A 16,863-nucleotide genomic window follows, 5' to 3' on the forward strand; every position below is an offset into this window, starting at 1 on the left:
AATAGTATAACTACATCAGAACAGCTCCACTACGAACTAGTTATCAGATTAAGAGGTTTAATAAAATCACAGAGAAATGCACAGGGTGCATTTCCCATTTCCCAGATGGTCACCTGCTGTATTTCCTATCATACAATTACTACTCCTTACAATAAATGATAACATGCATTCCCATGGACTCTTCCGGATACATGCACTGTCCAAAGGTCAATGCACTAACCCTCACAGCACCTCCTTGAGACAGACATCTCCGTTGCACAGGGGGCAAAGTGGAGGCAGAGTGGTTAAAGTGACTTGCCCAAGTTCAAACCGGAAATCTGTGGCAGAGCTAAGCACAGCCCCCATGTCACCTCACCTCAATTGTGTAACCACTAGACAGCACTTCCTCAAACAGAACTAGAGAGAGGGAGGAAGTGGGGGAACAGACTTACCATTGAGACCATTGGGGATACTCCTGTGGTGAACGGGTACAGACAAGTCATCCATAGATCTCCTTATTGCTCCAGCCTTATTCTCGACAGGTTTGTGATGATGGAGGTGATGGTGATGATGATCTGGGCTCCCTGCGCTCCCAGTGCTGGAGGTGCTACTACCATCCCCCACATCCCTGGCCCCAGAGCTCCCATTCAAATTGGTCAAACTGGCTTGGCTGTCTATAGAGCTCCTAGAGCCAGCTCCATTTCTCTCTTCATCTAGCATGAGGACTATCTCCTTCAGCTCCATGTTCTCCCTCATGAGGGACTCCTGCTTTGCCTCTAGCTCCTTCAGCTTCTGTTGATACATCCCAACTTCTTTCCACATCACACTGGCCGTGTGCCTCCCAAACCTTTGCCATTCCCTGGACAGCTTTTTGCCTTTCTGCCGATCATCATCCAAGAAGCAGCAGAGCTCTCTCAGTTCCTGATTATCATCTTGTAATTTCTGATTCACCTCCTTCAGCCCCCTGATCTCATGCAGATGAACCTGGAGCCTCCTGTTTACATCCTTCATTAAGTTGCCATGTTCCACCATTAAGTTCATTTTTTCATTTTCTACTTTCCTCAGTCTTTTCACCAGCTCTTCCTTGCTCCATCTCATCATCTCCTCTTCTGAAATTTTGCTCAGGTCTTCCTTAGACCCTTCCACATAATTTTTTGCCATATTTGAGTCTAGATACTGTTTCTTTTAAATAATAATAATAAACAGTGTTTTCTAGAACTAAAATTTACTGTAACATGTTGGGCAGGGAGAAAATTGTAGTTCTTCAGAGCGGATGGGGCAAGAAAAAAAACAGCAAATTCACCTTGAAAGATTTGTCCCCCATAACAAAAACCAAAAAAGGGGGAGATCCGATTCAAAGCTTTAGAATGCTTTTAATTAAGTCTCCAAAGTGAATCAATCAACTTACCCTAGGTGAAAACAACACTAAGTGGAGGCTAATCAGCAACGGTCAATCTTCTTGGATTTGCTCATTTCACTTGTTCCTCTACAAAAATCCCAAACCCATCGATTTCCAATAAACAGTACAAATAAAATAATAAGGGCACCATTAATTCCTCCAGTGCAGACCCAGCTCTCCTGATCCGATCCCTGTCCACCCCACAGCTGCTGAGCTAGGTAGCTGGTTTTTTGAATAACATGTGAAATAGAAACCCGTCCCTCCGGTTGTTTGTTTGGCGTTAATTCCGAGGCTGCTCTCCGGATGATGTCAATGCCTTTGTAAACTGCACGTAAAAAATTTCATGACAAGAGGTGGTGAGCGAAGGAGCATTCCTCTAATGGCACAATCATCAGAAAGCAGGAGCTCAGCTACAGGGCTTGAACTGGTCCCACCTACTTCTGGGGAGGGGAGAGGAGCGGAGGTGGGGCCCCCTCCAGTACTGAAGGAGAGAAAGCACAACACAGATCCACTGCACAAGAGGCTTCCCCCACCGTCTTACCCGGCTGCTGCCGAATACAGACAGTCCTTTGCTCGGGGAGCGGCGGCTTAGAGAGGCGGGGACCGCCCCCCGCAGCCTGATTGGGTGTCAGAGGCTGGGGGCAGGGACCTTGCCATGCTCCAGACTTTTCAGGTTGCATTCGCTGTGCGCCTCGGGTCAAGTTACTGGGGAGAAGCGGTGGCTCCCCCCAGCCAATGCGGGGGCTGCAAAGCGCTTTCAAAAAGCAGGTACAAAGGGAAAGGTAGGGCAGCGTCGGCTCTTAAAGGGGCCGCGCGCTCCCCAGCAGCGACACACACGCTCAGCCTGGGAGCGCCTGTGCCCCGCGATCCGCCTTTGCCAGCGTCTCGCTCGGGCTCGCCCAGCAGCCATGGGTCACCGCCGGGCTGGGTCTGAAAGGAGCTGGGAGCACAGGGGACGCGGAGCCTCTGCTGCCTTATTGTACATGGCCCCGTCTCTTGCCCTCTCTGCGGCAGTTGCTGGTGAATTTGGTTTATTTATGCATTAGGTTTGCTGCCTGGGTAGGGTTCCATTATGAGTCGTTCATTCTTATTTAGTTATTATCGGTTTGTTACATCCCTGTTTTTTACCAGGGTCCATATAGGACAAGGGATGTCGCGTAAGAAACACCCCCGCCCCCATCTCTTGATGCCGCAACCAGGAAAGCAGGTGGGGTATGTGGGGAGAGGAGGTGCCCTTTATTCCAGCAGCAGAGATTTCCCAGTTCTGGGGATATTCCTTTTGTTGTGATGGTGCCTCAGTAGCCACAGTGGAGGAGAAACACAGCGCTGACCCTGGGATTGCTGGCACAAGCAGGCAGTGCCCCAACAGCTGCAAAAACAACCCCTGGCTTCTTGTTCAGAGCGTTTCCACTGGTCAATCCGAAGCATGTGTCTTGGGCGCCTACCAAAGTGGCACCACCAAAGCTGAGGTGATCACTGGGGTGGCTTTCGATCATTCTGTAGTGCTCTGAGACATCACAGGGATGGGTGCATTGTATCTACCTAGAGAGAGAAATAACCAGAGAGGGGGAAGCAGCCCCTCCTCCAACTCCTGCCCGTATACAGCTGAGGCTACTCTACCCTGTGTAGGCTTCCTCTCACAGCCTCCATCCTGCCAGCCCTTACCCTGAGCAACCCAGCCCACTGTCCTTCTCCTTCCAACACTGTTATGTAACATGCAGCCCCTCCTCAGCTCCATTACATGAGATTGGTAAGGTCACTTCTCCAGCCACTCTCCCCGTAGAAACCCTTCATTCTTCTCTGACTCAGTCTGTTTCAGCCTTTGGCCACACCACGAGTAAGTTTTCTTCAGTGTATGTCCCTAGTGCCTCCAGCCTCTGGTTCCCACTCTTGTGGCTGCTCCTCTATCTGCAGCTGGGCAGCAGCCTCCTATGACCTAAGCTTCAGCTACTGTAGCCCACTGGTGAGTGTGTAACACGTTGCCCTCAGTGCCCTCTCAACAGGATAGGGGCCTGTTAGAGCCCCCAGTTGGTGCGGCTTGGCTTGTAAACTCAAGCTGTTGTGCTTTTAGTTCTGCAGGCCCCTGGTTCAGTCCTTGGTGTGTCAGCCAAGATGGTGGCCATCACACCACCACTATGGCTGCCTCAAGGGCGAGGCAAGCCTTGCCCCCAGGGAGGTGGGTTTTGTTACCATACAAGCTAAGGCCCTTCCTGCTGCTACACCTCTCACCACAATGAGGGGAAGGGAAACCAGTACTTGTGGCACACAGGGCCATTGGCTAACCTTAGACCTTTCTTTGACCAGCCTTTACTGAAGGATTACTCAGTACCAGCCAGAGGAATCTGGCCATACTGGTGGGCATACTCAGCTGCTGTCTAGAGCAGTGGCCCAGATATTAGAGTGTGTGGGGACTTCTCAAGTGGGCAAGGTGGAAGGAAGTGAAAGACACGGGAGAGGGCTAGGTCAGCCTCAGATGTTTGCATCTTCTCAGCCAGCTACCTGCAGTAGGGGTGTTGGCTGTGCACCAGAAGAGACATCCCATCCCCTTTCATAGCCATACCTCTTCACAGGAACCCTCTTTCCATCCACAGCCTGTGGGGTGCTCAGCAATATGCATATATATTTTTTAAATATAGCTCAGCTGTATGCATATAGATATTATATATATAACCCCCAACAATGGAGGATGTTGCACAAGTTTCTGCAGCAGCTGCTGTTTATACAGATGAATTGCACGACTCCTACTTGTCCATAGTTTTAAAGGGAAAATATGGAAAGGGCATTTTCTCCTACAGAGCCCACTATTCCTGACATACAACTGGTTAGGAAGAATGAGCTGAAGGCCAAGAAGAAGCTGGTGATAGCCGGTAACAGCAGTACAGCTTAGCTGCAATATGATGAGTGCTTTCTGAGGAGCAGGGATAGCCTTGGAAGGCAAGTGAGCAACCAGCTTTGACTTGAAATCATCCCTATAGCTAGGCCTGGCAATTTTCAGCATCCTGCTAATGGTCTTCCCATTGTCCCTGAACCCAAGCATGAGAATGAGGAAAAACAGGTGAGCTGGGCGCATGCACTGAGTACAGTGGTCAGCACAGGGTCCAGGCTTGCTGTATGGGGAGGGTTAGCTCCATGTTACTGGAGAAAGGGTGGACAGTTGGTGAGATGCAAACTCCAGCAATGCAGGAGGGAAGGGTCTGGATAGGGAGCTGCAGGAGTGTCACTGGACTATGTTGATTGAAGAGCTGCTGAATATATGTGGGAGGGGTTTAATATTTACATAGTGCCAAGCAAGTGCTAGGCAGTTTTGTGATGGTTGTAGGATATCTCATGAAGGCTACATGATAATAAATAAATATGCTTTGCATTTATGTGTCACTTCTCATTCATGGATTTCAAAGGAGGGTAAGTATTGTATTACTAGACCTATTTTGCAGATGGAGGAATTGCGGCATAGAGAGCAGTGCATTAAGTCAGTAGCCTTGCTGGGAAGAGAACACAGGTCACCCGACGTTCTGTGCCCTATCTTCTGGGCTACACCACTTCTCTACAACCATAATTTTAAATCTGCTTTTGACATGTACTGTGTTGTAAAAGGAAAAATGCACCAACAGTTAGTTGTGGTGGTGCTACCAGCCATTTCCTTTGTGACCTTAACCTGTCTTAGAATGGTCCTACTGGGAAATCATCACCTTCCTTATCCAAAGGGAAACGCAGTCAATGATTCATTTGACCTCTAGGTTAACTTTGTGCACTCTCAGCCGTTTGGCCACATTGGAAAGCTGGTAAAGGCCTGTGGCCTTGATGTCCTTCTGGCAAAAAGCAACTTCAAGTCTGATGCATCAGAGTATGGTGCACAGAGCAATGGCCCAAGGAATTCCAGTTGCTTCCCTTTGGCGTTATACCGTTAAGTTTAATTAAATAAATTTGCAGCCTCTTGGACATTTTTCTGTGTAAGTTAGTCTGGGCTCATTGGTTCCTGCCTCTGGCAATGTCCTCTGTAAATAAAGACAATTCCCTACTCCTCACTGGAGCAGAGGAGAGGGATTTTCCTGCCTCTGATGGAACACATTCCTCTCCAGGGATGCTTCTAAACCATCGCTGAGCCAGGCTAACTTTTGTCCCTGGCTCCTAAAGAATGTAGGATAACAGCAATCTGAGATGGAAGGATATGCAGGTGGTCCCCAGCATTAGATATTTAACCTGATCAACCTACTTCTGAGGAACAAATTTCTGGCCTGTAGGTTGAACCTGATTGCACCAAGTGCTCCAATACAATACCTTGGGCTCCAATACAAGGATTTTATCCCCTACTGGCAAATGACTATATCCAAGCACTGCCCTGCACTTTGCTTGGAGCAAGCTCATACTGGTTTCACGTTAGGGTGTCCTGCTGTGCAGTTCTTGTTCATAAGCAGGCGCTCATGTTGTCAAAACAGCAATTGTGTAAGATCAACATAAGAATGGCCACACTGGGTCAAACCAAAGGTCCATCTAGCCCAGTATCCTGTCTTGCGACAGTGGCCAATGCCAGGTTCCCCAAAGGGAATAAACAGAACAGGTAATCATCAAGTGATTCATCCCCTGTTGCCCATTCCCAGCTTCTGGCAAACAGAGGCTAGGGACACCATCCCTGCCCATCCTGGCTAATAGCCATTGATGGACCTATCCTCCATGAATTTATCTAGTTCTTTTTTGAACCCTGTTATAGTCAAGAAGACACAGTTTTAAAAATAAGAGGTTCAAGCCATATCTTATCATTACACTAAGTACAAAATAACCCCTGGCTTGATGAAGAGTGGGATTGTAGAGTGTCTGAAGGTTTGGAACTAGATTCTGACTGGATCGCACATGGCCATGCAGGGGAGTCAGATTGCATCCCCCTACACAGCTGTGCAGGATGAACCCACATCTTGGGAAGAGCAGGGGCTGTGTGTCCGATACAGCTCCCCCATCAGAAAGGGGGAGGAAGTTGGTGGATTGGCTGCATGTGGTCGGGGAGTATGTATGCTGCATCTAGTAATTAACTGATACTGCATAAAGAGGAGCTCCAGGAGAAATGTGTCCCATAGGGGATCACTGAGGCACAGTGTTTATGGAGTCTTCCTGGAGCAGCTCAGCTATGTGCTGCCCCTTACTCCAGGTTAAATCTAAAGGCTCAAGCTAGCCCTTTATTTTTAGTTAGCCCACTGTAAGGTCTCCCTTACCACTCCTTGCTTCTCATCTTCTTGCATGAATAATAACAATACTGTTCTCTGGCTTTTCATTGGCAGATCTCGGCATGCGAGTAAAACCATCGCCCTTTCAGAGAAGCCAAGGTGTAGAGTGACAAAGTGACTTGGCCAGCAACGCAATGGAGAGCAGAGTGTTGAAACCAGGTCTCCCGCTCCCCAGTCCACTGGCCCACATTGTTACGCAAATGCAATGATTTGTTTTGTAACATCTCTGGGTTGCATCCTGTCTCAGGCATCTGAGCATTTTCTGGGACAAGCCCTTTATTCACATGGCTTTAATCACATCCTCTCTTATAGGAAGTAAAAAGTGCTTGTCCCAGGCACTCCCAGTTGTTTCAGAGTGCTCCATCCTTATTTGTAAAATTACCTTCAATTTGCTGGGAGGGAAAGGAGGGGTGAAGGCAAAGGGAGTTGTTCAGAGATGTCATTCCACAATGTCACTGGGAGGAGAAGGCAGTGATGATTGCCCAATGCAATCTGGACGTGGCTGGACTGGGCGGCATATTACCAGGGCTGCCCTTGATTTGCAGTACAGAAGTTGACTTTGTGGCATCACAGTTGACCTTGTTCCCAGAGAAGCTGTTTTTTTCTGGATTTTTTTTTTTTCTGGAGGAAACTCTGGATGAATCTGCTGGCTTTGCAAAGAATTAGCCTACTGGACAAAAGAGCTCCAAGGGTGAAAGTATTAATGTACACTAAGAAGATAAACCATTGTGATGATTAATACTTAGTTTATTAGGATACAGACATCCACGAGCAGCAAATAGACATGAATGACTTGTATTTGGTGGGGAGGGCTCTCACCTAGACTGTCTTTCTTTAAACATGGGTATCATAATGCTTTTTAAGTAGATAAAAGGATTGTCAGCTTGGGAAGGTGATGAGGGAATGTGTTGTCTATTTAGTGTAGAGGGCTCAGAGTCAGGACTCCTGCCTCTGTTCCCAATTTTGTCACTGATTTTGAATCATCTTGGGCATGTCACAGCCTCTCTGTGCCTCTGTTTACCCATGTTTAGAGTGGCTCTGATGGATGTTGTGAGGCATGTCTGGAAAGCTCTGTCAGATTTTTGGAAGGAAGTGACTACATCAGTGCAAGGTATTATTATCAACAATACATATTAAGGTATTCAAATAGGTTTATTGCTTTTATCTCAACAAACAACACACATCCTGGGATATTTTTGAAGGGCTTGTGCTTTCTACATCCAGCTAACAAAGCCAGTTCCTCGATGTGGTTCAGCTGGAATTATGGTTCTGCTTGGCCAATTTCAGATGGAAAACTCAGAGGAGTTAATAAACAACACACCAAACATTTGGTTTGTTACATTTAGCTGCGGGGCCTTCAGCAAGCTGTGAACGAAAAGTCCTTTTAATATGCATGTCATCATAAGCTTTTTATGCCCATGTAATACTGCATCAAAGGCTATCACTTGCACTGAATTTAAAATAACATTCTTTTTTGTTTTTTTTAACTTTATTTTGGTATTAATTTATTAAGCCATTGTGTAACATGACAAGAATTTTAGGAAAAAGTTACTGGGCCAAATTCATCCCAGGTGTCACCCCATTGAATTGAGTTGGGTGACACCAGGGGTGAATTTGGTGCCTGGTGTTGGAAATCACACATCACATCACTTAAATCTTACCGAAGCATTCCCTCTACAGGGCTGAGTCAGTATTACAAAAAAACACTTCTAATGCTCTGCTCTAGGCTAGTGCATCTCCCCCTGAGATTCTGTGGCTCTCAGGAAACTGTATCTCAGAGTCAGGTTTGGCCTCAGGAAGAGGAGGCAGAGATCTCGGCGGGGCCCTACAAATGGCTTTGCACACTTACAATGCAGCACAAGAAGCACATGCACTGGAGCTGCCAGCATCTCTTCCTATTCCTCCAAGCAGCCTGGAGTGGGGAATGAGAGGAGAAATTAGACCAAACTCACCTCTGGCACATTGATGTCAGTGGATTTGTCCCTGCTTACATCCGAGATGAAGTTGACCCATTATATCAGATGAACTTGCAGTTAATCTTTTTCCAAATAACCATGGTACAGTGCACTGTGATGTGTCTGACTTTCCTATGTGCTGAGTAAATCTTAGGATGCAGTATCATGACACAAGCATTGCAACAGGGTGCCCTGATATCACTCCATTGCTTTATGACTCCCCGTGAATACATTTGCTGACAAAGCGACTCTCCTGCTCTGCCAGGTTGAAGTTTGCTTATCTAGACTACCTAATGCTACAAACCCAGTTCAGAATGAACCCTTTGCTATTGAATGCAAGGGGCCAGATCCTCAACTCAATGAAGCTACGCCAATTCACACCAGCTAACGGTGTGACCCTTAGAGTCTAAACTCCATTACTCACCCAAGTTATAAATCTTCATCCCTATTAGTCTTTTCTCAGAAATCAGCACCAAGAACTAATCTTTGATTAATATTTTTAAATGCTTAATTCAGGTTTCGACAGTGAAAATTTCTGCTACGTGATAATGCAAACTATGCTACATTCCTAATCTGTGTGAATGAGATTTGTCCATTGCTCCAACTCTAATTAAATAGTAATTTGCGTTTGAGCATTTTAGAGCTAAGCTGTCGTGTTTAATTCTTTCTTCTTTTATTTCTTACCAACTATATGATCAGGACCAGATCCACTGGAAAGCCCCATGAAAGGGGTCTGTCATCCCATTAGCCCCAGGGTGGGCAAACTATGCCCAGGGTCCACATCCGGCCTCCAGATATTTTAATCCGGCCCTCGAGCTCCTGCTGGGGAGCAGGGTCTGGGGCTTGCCCTGCTCTGGCACTCCAGCCACGGAGCGGGGTCAGGGGCTTGCCCCATTCTGCGTGGCTCCCGGAAGCAACAGCATGTCCCCCCTCCAACTCCTACGTGTAGGGGCAGCCAAGGGGCTTCACACCCTGTCCCCGCCCCAAGCACCTGCGGATAGGGCAGCATGCACAGCCGCCTGGCTGCGCCTCCACATAGGAGCCGGAGCGGGGACATGCTGCTGCTTCTGGGAGCTGCTTGAGGTAAATGCTGCCCAGAGTCTGCACCCCTGACCCCCTCCCATGCCGCAACCCCCTGCCCCAGCCCTGATCCCTCTCCCACCCTCCGAACCCCTCGGTCCCAGCCCAGAGCACCCTCCTACTTCCCCAACCCCTCATTCCCAGCCCCACCCCAGAGCCCGCACCCCCAGTTGGAGCCCTCACCCCACCCCCCCGGCATCCCAACCCCCTGCCCCAGCCCGGAGCCCCCTCCCTCACCCTGAACTCCTCATTTCTGGCCCCACCCCAGAGCCTGCACCCCCAGCCAGAGCCCACACCCCAAACCTCAATTTTGTGAGCATTCATGGCCCACTATACTATTTCCATACCGAGATGTGACCCTCAGGCCAAAAAGTTTGCCCACCCCTCTAGCTGAGAAACATTAGATGCATTAGCCCCTCTAGCTGAGATACAACATAAAGGCAAGTTACGGGCAGAATATGCAGCACCTCTTAGTACTGAGCTCAGCTATTATAACTAGGCCAAATATTTCCTTCATTCTGCTTGTGAAATTCTACCTGACATCAATAGGGAGTTTCATCATGAGAGTTGAGAGCATCCATTTGCTTTATAATTCAGGAGCTAATAAACAGATAAAATGTACCAGCAAAAAATAATCATTTTTTTAAAAAATCCTACAGTAGATTGAGGGAACAGTTAAGATTGTGATTGACCACGTAGGCATACTCTTCACCAGTCCAAAAGTCAGGTCCTAAAACTGCCATTGTATAGCATTTTGGTTAGATCTGAGATAAATACTTCCTGATCTGTTAGATCAAATTCTGTGGTTCTTTCAATGGTGAATGGGAGGGAAGGTGTCCTTTGGACAAATTCTCTATTAAGATATGGTCTACACTCTGAAAAAAAAAACCCAAGAAGCCCTCTTCTAGAGTTTCCTACATTCTTCCAGCAACGTTATTGGGCCCAGATCGTCTCCAGTGATCTTTAACAGGGCTGGGTGGGGAATTCAAGCTAGCTCTCTTTTTTGTTTCACTAAGGGTATGTCTACACTACAGAATAAGGTCGAATTTATAGAAGTCGGTTTTTTAGAAATCGGTTTTATATATTCGAGTGTGTGTCCCCCCACAGAAAATGCTCTAAGTGCATTAAGTGCATTAACTCGGCGGAGCGCTTCCACAGTACCGAGGCTAGAGTCGACTTCCGGAGCATTGCACTGTGGGTAGCTATCCCACAGTTCCCGCAGTCTCCGCTGCCCATTGGAATTCTGGGTTGAGATCCCAATGCCTGATGGGGCTAAAACATTGTCGCGGGTGGTTCTGGGTACATATCGTCAGGCCCCCGTTCCCTCCCTCCCTCCGTGAAAGCAAGGGCAGACAATCGTTTCGCGCCTTTTTTCCTGAGTTACCTGTGCAGACGCCATACCACTGCAAGCATGGAGCCCGCTCAGGTAACCGTCACCCTATGTCTCCTGGGTGCTGGCAGATGCGGTACGGCATTGCTACACAGTAGCAGCAACCCCTTGCCTTGTGGCAGCAGACGGTACAGTACGACTGGTAGCCGTCATCGTCATGTCCGAGGTGCTCCTGGCCACGTCAGCTGGGAGCGCCTGGGCAGACACGGGTGCAGGGACTAAATTTGGAGTGACTTGACCAGGTCATTCTCTTTAGTCCTGCAGTCAGTCCTATTGAACCGTCTTATGGTGAGCGGGCAGGCGATACGGACTGCTAGCAGTCGTACTGTACCATCTTCTGCCGAGCAGCCATGAGATGTGGATGGCATGCAGTCCTTCTGCACCGTCTGCTGCCAGCCAAAGATGTAAAAGATAGATGGAGTGGATCAAAACAAGAAATAGACCAGATTTGTTTTGTACTCATTTGCTTCCCCCCCTCCCCTGTCTAGCGGACTCATTCTTCTAGATCACACTACAGTCACTCACAGAGAAGGTGCAGCGAGGTAAATCTAGCCATGTATCAATCAGAGGCCAGGCTAACCTTCTTGTTCCAATAAGGACAATAACTTAGGTGCACCATTTCTTATTGGAACCCTCCATGAAGTCCTGCCTGAAATACTCCTAGATGTAAAGCCACTCCCTTTGTTGATTTTAGCTCCCTGAAGCCAACCCTGTAAGCGCCCCTCCCGGCGTCAGAGCAACGGCAAACAATCGGGCATCTGAGAGTGCTGTCCAGAGCAGTCACAATGGAGCACTCTGATGGGGCTAAAACATTGTCGCGGGTGGTTCTGGGTACGTATCGTCAGGCCCCCGTTCCCTCCCTCCCTCCGTGAAAGCAAGGGCAGACAATCATTTCGCGCCTTTTTTCCTGAGTTACCTGTGCAGACGCCATACCACGGCAAGCATGGAGCCCGCTCAGGTAACCGTCACCCTATGTCTCCTGGGTGCTGGCAGATGCAGTACGGCTTTGCTGCACAGTAGCAGCAACCCATTGCCTTCTGGCAGCAGACGGTGCAATACGGCTGGTAGTCGTCCTCGTCGTGTCCGAGGTGCTCCTGGCCACGTCGGCTGGGAGCGCCTGGGCAGACATGGGCGCAGGGACTAAATTTGGAGTGACTTGACCAGGTCATTCTCTTTAGTCCTGCAGTCAGTCCTATTGAACCGTCTTATGGTGAGCGGGCAGGCGATACGGACTGCTAGCAGTCGTACTGTACCATCTTCTGCCAGGCAGGCAAGAGATGAGGATTGCTAACAGTCGTATTGTACCATCTTATGCCAGGCAGGCAAGAGATGAAGATGGCTAGCAGTCGTACTGTACCATCTTCTGCCGAGCAGCATGAGATGTGGATGGCATGCAGTCCTTCTGCACCGTCTGCTGCCAGCCAAAGATGTAAAAGATAGATGGAGTGGCTCAGAACAAGAAATAGACCAGATTTGTTTTGTACTCATTTGCCTCCTCCCCTGTCTAGGGGACTCATTCCTCTAGATCACACTGCAGTCACTCACAGAGAAGGTGCAGCGAGGTAAATCTAGCCATGTATCAATCAGAGGCCAGGCTAACCTCCTTGTTCCAATAACAACGATAACTTAGGTGCACCATTTCTTATTGGAACCCTCCGTGCAGTCCTGCCTGAAATACTCCTTGATGTACAGGCACCCCCTTTGTTGATTTTAGCTCCCTGAAGCCAAACCTGTAAGCCGTGTCGTCAGTCGCCCCTCCCTCCGTCAGAGCAATGGCAGACAATCGTTCCGCACCTTTTTTCTGTGCGGACGCCATACCAAGGCAAGCATGGAGGCCGCTCAGCTCACTTTGGCAATTAGGAGCACATTAAACACCACACGCATTATCCAGCAGTATATGCAGCACCAGAACCTGGCAAAGCGATACCGGGCGAGGAGGCGACGTCAGCGCGGTCACGTGAGTGATCAGGACATGGACACAGATTTCTCTGAAAGCATGGGCCCTGCCAATGCATGCATCATGGTGCTAATGGGGCAGGTTCATGCTGTGGAACGCCGATTCTGGGCTCGGGAAACAAGCACAGACTGGTGGGACCGCATAGTGTTGCAGGTCTGGGACGATTCCCAGTGGCTGCGAAACTTTTGCATGCGTAAGGGCACTTTCATGGAACTTTGTGACTTGCTTTCCCCTGCCCTGAGGCGCATGAATACCAAGATGAGAGCAGCCCTCACAGTTGAGAAGCGAGTGGCGATAGCCCTGTGGAAGCTTGCAACGCCAGACAGCTATCGGTCAGTTGGGAATCAATTTGGAGTGGGCAAATCTACTGTGGGGGCTGCTGTGATGCAAGTAGCCCACGCAATCAAAGATCTGCTGATATCAAGGGTAGTGACCCTGGGAAATGTGCAGGTCATAGTGGATGGCTTTGCTGCAATGGGATTCCCTAACTGTGGTGGGGCTATAGACGGAACCCATATCCCTATCTTGGCACCGGAGCACCAAGCCGCCGAGTACATAAACCGCAAGGGGTACTTTTCGATAGTGCTGCAAGCTCTGGTGGATCACAAGGGACGTTTCACCAACATCAACGTGGGATGGCCGGGAAAGGTGCATGATGCTCGCATCTTCAGGAACTCTGGTCTGTTTCAAAAGCTGCAGGAAGGGACTTTATTCTCAGACCAGAAAATAACTGTTGGGGATGTTGAAATGCCTATATGTATCCTTGGGGACCCAGCCTACCCCTTAATGCCATGGCTCATGAAGCCGTACACAGGCAGCCTGGACAGTAGTCAGGAGCTGTTCAACTACAGGCTGAGCAAGTGCAGAATGGTGGTAGAATGTGCATTTGGACGTTTAAAGGCGCGCTGGCGCAGTTTACTGACTCGCTTAGACCTCAGCGAAACCAATATTCCCACTGTTATTACTGCTTGCTGTGTGCTCCACAATATCTGTGAGAGTAAGGGGGAGACGTTTATGGCAGAGTGGGAGGTTGAGGCAAATCGCCTGGCTGCTGGTTACGCGCAGCCAGACACCAGGGCGGTTAGAAGAGCACAGGAGGGCGCGGTACGCATCAGAGAAGCTTTGAAAACCAGTTTCATGACTGGCCAGGCTACGGTGTGAAAGTTCTGTTTGTTTCTCCTTGATGAAACCCCCCGCCCCTTGGTTCACTCTACTTCCCTGTAAGCTAACCACCCGCCCCTCCTCCCTTCAATCACCGCTTGCAGAGGCAATAAAGTCATTGTTGCTTCACATTCATGCATTCTTTATTCATTCATCACACAAATAGGGGGATGACTACCAAGGTAGCCCAGGAGGGGTGGTGAAGGAGGGAAGGAAAATGCCACACAGCACTTTAAGCACAGCACTTTAAAAGTTTACAACTTTAAAATTTATTGAATGACAGCCTTCTTTTTTTTGGGCAATCCTCTGTGGTGGGGTGGCTGGTTGGCCGGAGGCCCCCCCACCGCGTTCTTGGGCGTCTGGGTGAGGAGGCTATGGAACTTGGGGAGGAGGGCGGTTGGCTACAGAGGGGCAGCAGTGGCAGTCTGTGCTCCAGCTGCCTTTGCTGCAGCTCAAACATACACTGGAGCATACTGGTTTGGTCCACCAGCAGCCTCAGCATCGAATCCTGCCTCCTCTCATCACGCTGCCGCCACATTTGAGCTTCAGCCCTGTCTTCAGCCCGCCACTTACTCTCTTCAGCCCGCCACCTCTCCTCCCGGTCATTTTGTGCTTTCCTGCACTCTGACATTATTTGCCTCCACGCGTTCGTCTGTGCTCTGTCAGTGTGGGAGGACAGCATGAGCTCGGAGAACATTTCATCGCGAGTGCTTTTTTTTTTCTTTCTAAGCTTCACTAGCCTCTGGGAAGGAGAAGATCCTGTGATCATTGAAACACATGCAGCTGGTGGAGAGAAAAAAAGGGACAGCGGTATTTAAAAAGACACATTTTATAAAACAGTCGCTACACTCTTTCAGGGTAAACCTTGCTGTTAACATTACATACATAGCACATGTGCTTTCGTTACAAGGTCGCATTTTGCCTCCTCCCACCGCGTGACTACCCCCTCAACCTTTCCCCCTCCCTGTGGCTAACAGCGGGGAACATTTCTGTTTAGCCACAGGCAAACCGCCCAGCAGGAATGGGCTCCTCTGAGTGTCCCCTGAAGAAAAGCACTCTATTTCAACCAGGTGACCATGAATTATATCTCACTCTCCTGAGGATAACACAGAGAGATAAAGAACGGATGTTGTTTGAATGCCAGCAAACATACACTGCAATGCTGTGTTCTACAATGTTTCCCGAGTACGTGTTACTGGCCTGGAGTGGTAAAGTGTCCTACCATGAAGGACGCAATAAGGCTGCCCTCCCCAGAAACCTTTTGCAAAGGCTTTAGGAGTACATCTAGGAGAACCGCGAATGCCAGGGCAAAGTAATCCTTTCACATGCTTGCTTTTAAACCATGTATAGTATTTTAAAAGGTACACTCACCAGAGGTCCCTTCTCCACCTGCTGGGTCCAGGAGGCAGCCTTGGGTGGGTTCGGGGGGTACTGGCTCCAGGTCTAGGGTGAGAAACAGTTCCTGGCTGTCGGGAAAACCGGTTTCTCCGCTTGCTTGCTGTGAGCTATCTACAACCTCCTCCTCATCATCATCTTCTTCGTCCCCAAAACCTGCTTCTGTATTGCCTCCATCTCCATTGAAGGAGTCAAACAACACGGCTGGGGTAGTGGTGGCTGAACCCCCTAAAATGGCATGCAGCTCATCATAGAAGCGGCATGTTTGGGGCTCTGACCCAGAGCGGCTGTTCGCCTCTCTGGTTTTCTGGTAGGCTTGCCTCAGCTCCTTCAGTTTCACGCGGCACTGCTTCGGGTCCCTGTTATGGCCTCTGTCCTTCATGCCCTGGGAGATTTTCGCAAAGGTTTTGGCATTTCGAAAACTGGAACGGAGTTCTGATAGCACGGATTCCTCTCCCCAAACAGCGATCAGATCCCGTACCTCCCTTTCGGTCCATGCTGGAGCTCTTTTGCGATTCTGGGACTCCATCATGGTCACCTGTGCTGATGAGATCTGCATGGTTACCTGCAGCTTGCCACGCTGGCCAAACAGGAAATGAGATTCAAAAGTTCGCGGTTCTTTTCCTGTCTACCTGGCCAGTGCATCTGAGTTGAGAGTGCTGTCCAGAGCGGTCATAATGGAGCACTCTGGGATAGCTCCCGGAGGCCAATACCATCGAATTGTGTCCACAGTACCCCAAATTCGAGCCAGCAACGTCGATTTAAGCGCTAATCCACTTGTCAGGGGTGGAGTAAGGAAATCGATTTTAAGAGCCCTTTAAGTCGAAATAAAGGGCTTCATTGTGTGGACGGGTGCAGGTTTACATCGATTTAACGCTGCTAAATTCGACCTAAAGTCCTAGTGTAGACCAGGGCTAAGTGTTAAGAGTTTTAACCATGGTGACGGTGGTAAGTTTCATGGACATTTTTCATCAAAATTTCATTTTCATTGAAATTTTCCAGCCATCTCTAGTGAGTGGGTGGGTTTTTTCACCTTTTTTGTTATATTAATCTTTAGATATATAAAATACTAGGAAGTGGGGTCTAAATCCTCAAAGGCTCTGGGCACATGCAGCTGTCACTTGGGAGTTACAGATGATCGGAACATTTCAGAATCTGTCCCTGAATATTTATATTTAACAGTTATAGCAAGAATTTCACTGCTAGCTAAATGGGGGGAGGGTGAATCCTATTTCACAGTATAATCAGAAGACTGCATTTCCGGCCAGTGATATCAAAGCCATTTTTCAAGTGTTGAGAAAATCCCCAAACTACTCGTAACATTTTAATCA

General features: G+C 48.7%; 2 protein-coding genes and 1 long non-coding RNA gene across 5 annotated transcripts in view; 1 reads left to right on the forward strand and 2 right to left on the reverse strand.

Moving 5' to 3' along the window:
• CCDC85C (coiled-coil domain containing 85C) overlaps window positions 1-1,940 on the reverse strand; it is a 165,556-nt gene extending 163,616 nt beyond the window's left edge. For 2 of the 3 annotated variants that reach the window (XM_048855485.2, XM_048855483.2), the window contains exon 1: window positions 432-1,940. In XM_048855485.2, coding sequence (XP_048711442.1) covers window positions 432-1,140 — 709 coding nt within the window. In that variant the 5' untranslated portion in view covers window positions 1,141-1,940. The remainder of the gene's footprint in view (window positions 1-431) is intronic. The other variant, XM_048855484.2, reaches the window with a different exon arrangement.
• A 118-nt stretch (window positions 1,941-2,058) lies between these two features.
• LOC142072365 (uncharacterized) lies at window positions 2,059-9,181 on the forward strand. Its single transcript, XR_012668765.1, has 2 exons — window positions 2,059-2,146; window positions 6,649-9,181. It is a non-coding gene; the product is annotated as an uncharacterized LOC142072365 (long non-coding RNA).
• An 866-nt stretch (window positions 9,182-10,047) lies between these two features.
• On the reverse strand, window positions 10,048-16,396 carry LOC142072620 (uncharacterized). Its single transcript, XM_075130054.1, has 3 exons — window positions 15,509-16,396; window positions 14,482-14,920; window positions 10,048-10,051 (listed from the first exon to the last, which is right to left on the reverse strand). Exons 1-3 carry the CDS (start codon window positions 16,089-16,091, stop codon window positions 10,048-10,050), a joined length of 1,026 nt encoding a protein of 341 aa, XP_074986155.1. The 5' UTR covers window positions 16,092-16,396.
• Between the last annotated feature and the right edge of the window lie 467 nt (window positions 16,397-16,863).

Source organism: Caretta caretta, chromosome 6 (assembly GCF_965140235.1).
Source record: "Caretta caretta isolate rCarCar2 chromosome 6, rCarCar1.hap1, whole genome shotgun sequence".
Taxonomy (NCBI): Eukaryota; Metazoa; Chordata; order Testudines; family Cheloniidae; genus Caretta; species Caretta caretta.